This window comes from Hirsutella rhossiliensis, assembly GCF_020360975.1.
Source record: "Hirsutella rhossiliensis strain HR02 chromosome Unknown scaffold00001, whole genome shotgun sequence".
Classification (NCBI taxonomy): domain Eukaryota; kingdom Fungi; phylum Ascomycota; class Sordariomycetes; order Hypocreales; family Ophiocordycipitaceae; genus Hirsutella; species Hirsutella rhossiliensis.
Window position 1 is genome coordinate 1,574,703 of NW_025408667.1, and position 7,170 is coordinate 1,581,872.

Genomic DNA, 7,170 nt, shown 5'->3' on the forward strand with positions numbered 1-7,170 from the left:
GGCTACGCAGGCATGGACAAAATGTTGAATGTGCCGAGGCGAAGAGGGCATCTGGAGGCAGCAGCTTGATTCAAGCGTTTTGGCCGAGATATAGTGTTGAAGTACCCTCGAGTAGAGCTAGAGAGCAGAAGAGGGGAAGGGGGGGCCATTGGGTCTCGGACTCGCTTGCGGTAATAGCATGGCCAGGGGCCAAGCTTGCGACTCAAACAGCGTTCTCTCTGGGCACTCTTTGAGACCCCTACTGTGCTCCCAAGCCACTGCTTGTGGATTAATTTATTCCTCAAGGCACATTTTTAGCAAGCGTTTATAATCCAACACATATGGCCAATTCAGCTACTACATAGGAATGTTCAAACTTGTGTCTTGCGTCTCCCGGATCCTCAAGACGGTAGACCATGTCTGAACCTCAAACCATCAAAATATCCATAGGCATCGCGATCCTCGTCCCGAATAAGCACATCCCTGGTGAGAAACACGCGCACTGGCTCCCCTTCGCCACGTAGGTAGTAGTAGTAAAGGCGTCCTTGATGCTCCGCGATATCGAGACCAAGCGCCGACTGAAAAGTCAGAACAGCCACACCGCCACTCACCTGGACCCAACAAGGACCTCCGGGACTTGACGGATCAGGGCGCTCGAGATTTCCCGGTTCTTTCGACGCGAGACCGGTAGTGTTATGTGAAAATGTCCCGTCTGGGAGTGCCCAGGCGGAGTCGAAGCTGGGATAGCTAAGCTGAAGCTTATTACGGCCAACGCCAGCCATCCACGCCAGGTAAAATAGGGCGAGCTGAACAGACATTTTCCCCTCGCCGCAATTTTCCCATGGGATAGATTTATATTCAACGATGTATCCATCCTCTGCGGCTGCCGTAGGGCGGTAGGACGACCCGCTCGTTAGCGAGATATCCCGCATACTACTAGATAGCTGCGACATAGTTGTGCTTGTCGATGTCTGATGAGAGTGGCCATGGCTTTGCCCTACTTGGCGCCGTGGTCTGCTAGCGGCGATGCCTGGGCCTGTATGCTGTACGGCCACTCGCATGACAACAAGTTCGGCATCGGTGAAGAGATAGCCATAACGACATTTGTCCCTGCTGCAATACTGCAGAATTTGCCGTACTGGATCTTGCCAGACCGCTTGCTCGATGGGATCGAGATTGGCCTCTGACGAAGAGCTGTGCCACTTGTTTGAAAGCTTGGTATCACCAGGAAGAAGGTTGAGATAATGATAGCTGCCATCTTGGTAGCTCCAAGTGCGTCCACGAGAAACCATGGCCCAGTCGGGCTTGAATCGACGATCAGCCCCGGGGTCATTGTAAGTGCATCCGGATTGGGTCAAGAAGAAATCGTGCCCCTCCTTAAGTCCCACATAGCGACAGGCATGAGCAAGAGCTTTGTTGACCGGAGGAAAAATATAGGAGGTGCCGACTCCGTGTTCGAACTGGTCTTCATCGAAAAACTCTGCCGCCTGGTCGGGAAAGTCCAGCGGTAAATCTCCCGACAGGGTCCAGTCCGCCTCGACTACATGGCCGAGCAACGAGTGAAGCTTACTATATTCAAAATCTTCCCACTCGGTCCAGCCATTCATGCATGGTCACGATGGGTTAGTTGTATTAGAGCCAGACTTTGCCTTGTTGAACAACTGAGGCAATGGCTGATTAGCTCATAGAGGATGGTAGTTTTCTTGGGCATGTTGTCGCGTGTACGGTTGACAAAATTGCTCGGAATTGGCTCTCCTGATATATTCCCACACGTGCTTCATTCGACATCACTGTCCCCGCACACGTATCGACTGATATGCAGACCTTTTGACGGTCCGGGTTGTCTCGCTGCATGGCGCTGTGCCCAATTAGGATAGAGGGATACTCTACGCCGTGAGTCCGTACGGGCAGGGACTTTTGCTGCAGTGAACATATATATGCACATTGCCTGCTCCTTCGCTGTCCAAAGGTGCTGATTCTACGAATAGGCGGATTGACCACATTCCCGTTCAGAAGCATGAGAGTAGGTACAGTACTGTCAGCTGCCGCCAGCACCTCCATGACATATAGGGTCCACTGCCAGGTCATCTGTTGGAGTGTCACTTCACTTTTGCCTGCACAACCCAGTGGTTTCCTCCCGAGTACCTACTTTGCGGGGCCGAATATCAATCAACAAGATGAGGCGGCAAGGCGGCACTAACACTAATTAGCTGGAAATAGTAGTCTCAACAGTACCAGGGAAATGAGTAGAAGCGCCTCAATTTAGAATGAGAAATCAATGCATAAACGGGCGCCTGTTGCCTGCCAGGCAGCAGCTGGGCTTATCACGACAACAGTTTTCCCGCTGAATTTCGTTTCTGCGTAGTGGCATTAGGCTAGCGCTAAGTTTCAACGAGCAGTACGGAGTACGTAGGGTTGCAGTCACATGAGGGCCGTACTGAGGCGGCAAGGAACTTCGCACAAAGTACTTCGTAGCGTAACGCATGCGGCACGGCCCCAATGCTTCTTGGTGCCACACGCGCGCGTGTTTGTCAGCCAGCAAGTCGTCGTCAGCCGCCCACGTTCCGTCTCCCTTTCCCCCTCCCTCATTCCACCACGTGCCCGTCACCAAGACCATGGCGTCCAGTTTCCCGTTTATCTCAGAGCGCGATAAAGTTGGCGATCCTCCCATGAGCGCAATGAATTTCGAAAACCCGCGCCTTCGACGATTCCCCCATCCGAAAAGTCTGAGGTTGACGAAGCGCCTGGGATCTGGTCAAGATGGATTCGTCTTCAAGGCTCGTGGCTACCACAACGAAACGCTGGCAGTCAAGATTGTGCGTGTGGCATCAACATTTCAACTCTGCAGAGATTCTCACTAACATTCTTGATCTCAGTTCAAACCACGTACACCAGAATGGTACTGGGCCTTTGAGCGAGAATGCGTCAATGCGGCGCTCCTGGACATGATCAACGCCAGTCTCCGACGTGCCGCAGCGGACGGCCGCAAGAAACTTGTCATTCCCGATCCAAAAAGCCGCGAAGAGGCCTTCAAGAACCTATTTTCCTTCTCCGACGAAGCCAATACGGGCGAGCTTTGCGAGGCCAGACTCGTTCCAATTTCCGCCGACGTGCAGATTACTGCCTGTCTGGGCTGGATCGAGTTTCAAGGGCGCGCCATCAACAAGCAGCTCAAAAGGGCGCGAATTTGCGATCAAGAGGCTATGATCGACGAACAATCCTACTACGCAATCGTCTACGAGTTCGTGCCGCAAGACGAGCTGGATATCGACACTATCGTCGCCCAACACGACTTCTTTCACATCATCGGCTTCCACGTCGTGCCCTTTCGCGAATCGAATTGGCAATCGTGTGGACGGCTCGTCGACTTCTCTGACCTTGTGTCCCCTCACGCGGGCCCGCCGGAATGGAACTCCGACTACTACGCGCGCGATCAGGAGAGTTTCCCGCGTGAGATAAAACGGATGGCTGACAGGGGACTGCTGAAGCGACCGCCGATGTTAGTTGGGCAGCAGGGCGCATGGCCATGCACTCAGGATCCTCGCAGAAGCTATTCCAAGAAGCCTCCGCCTCCATCACCAGGTTTTGGTGTGAAGCGGAAGAGCTGCGAAAGCATCACTTCAACATTTGACATCGACTTAGCCAACTGCAATCGAAGTGCATGAAGTCTGGCGTTGACTTGATGCCGTTTTTAAGCGCCTGTCGAGTCATCTGGCGCAGACGAGGACCCACAACCGCTGTTTACTCTGGGCGGACAGGAGAACTTGGCACCATCTTCGCTCCAAATCCGCGCCCTCTTTGGCCGGTTGCCATGGACCCTAACGCAAGATGAACTTGACCACAATCTCGGGTCGCCGTCAGCTCATGGACAGTCCGCGGCGCTCCCTCCACCCTGACCTTGCATGTAGCAAAGCGGCTTTGACATCACCGAAATTCCAATAGTAGAGTCGCTTGCTTCCTGCATCCAACCATTGTCGTCCTCGGCAACAAACGCGGTTGATGTACAGTTACGACTTCAGCGCCGGCGTCTACGACTTTGGACTCTGCGAGTCTTAGTATGACTCGAGCGGCTTACGTCGCTGTTCCCAGCTCGAGCAGGGCCCCCGGGATCCATCCGGAATACATATATATATCCTTGAAAGACTCAGCCTTGCATTATCTGATTGTCTCTCGTCCTGAGCCTGGAACGGAGGCCGCTCAAGACAGCAAGGCTAGTTCGGTCACCTCGGTCCTACAGGCCAGCCCTTACCAGAGTTTTCAGACCTTGCCACCTTCTTTCTTCGACTCGGAACTCAGCCAAGATCATTGACAGCCAGACGAGTGTAGCTTTGTTATCCTGACGGTTCGACACCGAGCAAAAGTATAGCAATGGCGGAGGCGAACGAGCCGCCATATAGCGCAAAATAGACGAGTTGATCAGCCAGAACCGGAAGTTCGCTACAGTCTGCGAGCCTCCGCGGCGAAAGAGAGCCTTCAAGCATGAGCTGGTATCGGGCTTGCAAGACGGGGACCTCGAAACCGCGGTAGACACCATGACTCCAGAGCAAGGTTGACGAGTTGACCAGCCAGAATCAGCATGCATAAGAGGGCTGTCGGGTACGTAAGGTCTATATAAAGGTATTCAAGGGTAATCCCAGGGATCAACGCGTCAATTCAATGTAGCACGTTCGAGTGCAGACCTGAAGTAGCGCGCCGTCGCTACTTCCACGCCGCAAAATAGGAGCATTTAACCGCGGTCAGTAAGGTATCGTATAGACAGCAATAGCATACCCGCATATACACACGATCATTTACAGGCGTCCGCAAATGTAACGTAGATGTCTATTCTCTAGCCTCTCCACCGAGGAAGCACTGCGCAAATCATGGAGCGCAGCTTTAAGGACGCTGACCTGCCGTCCTACGTCGCGCTAGTGCTTTGTTACCATAAATTTATTGTCATGACGCAATAGTTGATCCTACCGGTGCAACGAAAAGCCGTCTCCGTCAAGGCTTGGAGGGGACAGCGCTGATATAGTTGTGACCTATATTGACCTGGCTAGATATATTTCGAAGACAGGAACCCGCTAACAGTCGGCCGAGCTTAAACTCCAGTGGAGAACTCCATGCAACGACAGAAAGCTCTCTCCTGGCGGCCGGCCAAGTAATATCACCGTCGGCCGCCGCATCAGGCCCCCCCAAAAAGGGTCTAGTCCCCATGCTATCGGTTGCGTTAGTTGTGCTGCCAGCAATTAAAGTCTTCTTCCTCAACTAAGTAAATATACTTACAAGCTATAGTCGCCAGTAGCTTGAGCATGTCGCTAGCAACAATCCTTGTTAAATCAGGGAAAGCCACTTACCGTCTATAATCGTTAGCTGTGTTAGCATACCGGTATTCTTGAATAAGGGGAAGCCACTTACAAGCTATAGTTAACAGTCGTATCAGCGTTCCGTCAGCAACCACAACCCTCGTTAATTGGAGGAAGCTACTTAAGTTATAGTCTACGGCCGCTATCAGCAATCATAATCCTTATGAACAGGGGAAGACACTTACCGGCTACAGTTGTCATCAGCAAACACACTCATTGCTAGTTCAAGGAAACCACATACCTTCTATAGTCCACAGTTGTCAGCATGCTGCACCAATGACAATCCTAGTCAGTCAGGGGATGTTACTTACCCTCTATAGTTGGTACCGAATTACATTAGTATGCCGCTCGCAATTATAATTCCTGGCTCAGCAGGGAAAACTACATACAACCTTCGTTTGCCAAATTCATTAGCATGCCGTTAAGAAATACAATCCAGATTTAGGTTAGTCAAGAAAGCCACTTACTATCTGTTTTCACCAGTCCCATTAACATGCCGCTAAGAATCGCAGTACTCATCAATTGCAGGAAGCTACGTACAACCTTTATTTGCCAGTCGTATCAGCATATCACAGAGGTTATGATTATTCAACTCTTTGACTTACCACCATTCCAGTTTGTCGAGATTCGAGTGGCGCCGCCAGAACCGCTCCGGCGAGGACCACGATTATTGCTATTATAGCCTTCATGTTGATGATAAAGGTAATTTGAAAGATAAAAAGCACTTAGGGGTAGTGAGCAAGAACAAAAGGCTACCTTGACCTAATATAGAGATGATATTAGACAAAGTTAGGTCGTGCACAAAGAGAGTAACCTATAAATAATCTTAAAGAAAATATTGACGTGATAACTTAGCAGGGAGGAAGTAAAGCTATATATATTCGGAGGAGCTTTTATAGGCTGCCTGTTACTTATACACGATATATAAATGTAGTCGGAAACCGGAGAGGTCACCGGGTAATTAACGGCAGTAGCGTTATATAAATAGAATATTATATCTCTTAGAATATATAACAATTATACTAAGGGTATTTAAATAAGAAACCTTAATATTCGAGCTTATATTACCTCTACGTATCCACTGAATTTCGTTTATATTAGAAACCTCTATGCCTACGTGACTCGTTCTAGAGCGGAATATTTTAGTCCTTCGGAATCCCTGGCTAAAGCCCGAGTGTCCATTCGTACAGGGGGATTATAATGTTACTACTACGCTTATCGAGATATACGTTCAGTGTAAAGGATTATTCGCTGTATCCGCGGTATTAACCTCGCTAACTTATAAGCTAGTCTAATTAGCGGAGAGGGAGCTAAGTAGTTAGACATTTTATATAAAAATTACTAGGGCAGGATACTTATTATAAGTGCAAAAAGTTTTATTATATAAAGGCCCTAACTAGAGAGTATATATATATAAATAGGGAGTATATAAAATAAGTAGGGTAGTATAGCTTATTAAGGCGCAGCGCTATATAAGAGCGCTACTAGGAGGTACGGGCTAATAAAGCACTTAGGTACGTATTACTAATATATCGGTAGGGTATTAGTAGGGAATCGTATATACTCCGCTCGCGAGTTATAAATAACTTACTACTTTAACTAAAGAGGAAAAATCCCTCTTTTAATAAGCTTTAGTCTTATAATAAGAGAATATAATATATATAGTATAGTACCTCTAGCTATCTCTACTACCTAACTAATTATACTATAATATATATTCCCTTATAATTTCTAAAGCTTTCTTTTTTAGTTACTTAATAGAGATAGCTACTTAAAGAAGACTATATAACGCTCTTATAGCGCGATATAGTAGTTAACTAGTTAAGGCCTCTTTATTATATATATT

At 48.8% G+C, this 7,170-nt stretch overlaps 1 protein-coding gene across 1 annotated transcript; it reads left to right on the forward strand.

Annotated features, from left to right (window-relative positions):
* Positions 1-2,594: 2,594 nt before the first annotated feature.
* On the forward strand, positions 2,595-3,610 carry HRG_00214 (kinetochore sim4 complex subunit FTA2 domain-containing protein; the record flags this gene model as incomplete). The annotated part of the gene is made up of 3 exons (XM_044858685.1): positions 2,595-2,795; positions 2,856-3,429; positions 3,495-3,610. 3 exons carry the CDS (start codon positions 2,595-2,597, stop codon positions 3,608-3,610), a joined length of 891 nt encoding a protein of 296 aa, XP_044725085.1.
* Between the last annotated feature and the right edge of the window lie 3,560 nt (positions 3,611-7,170).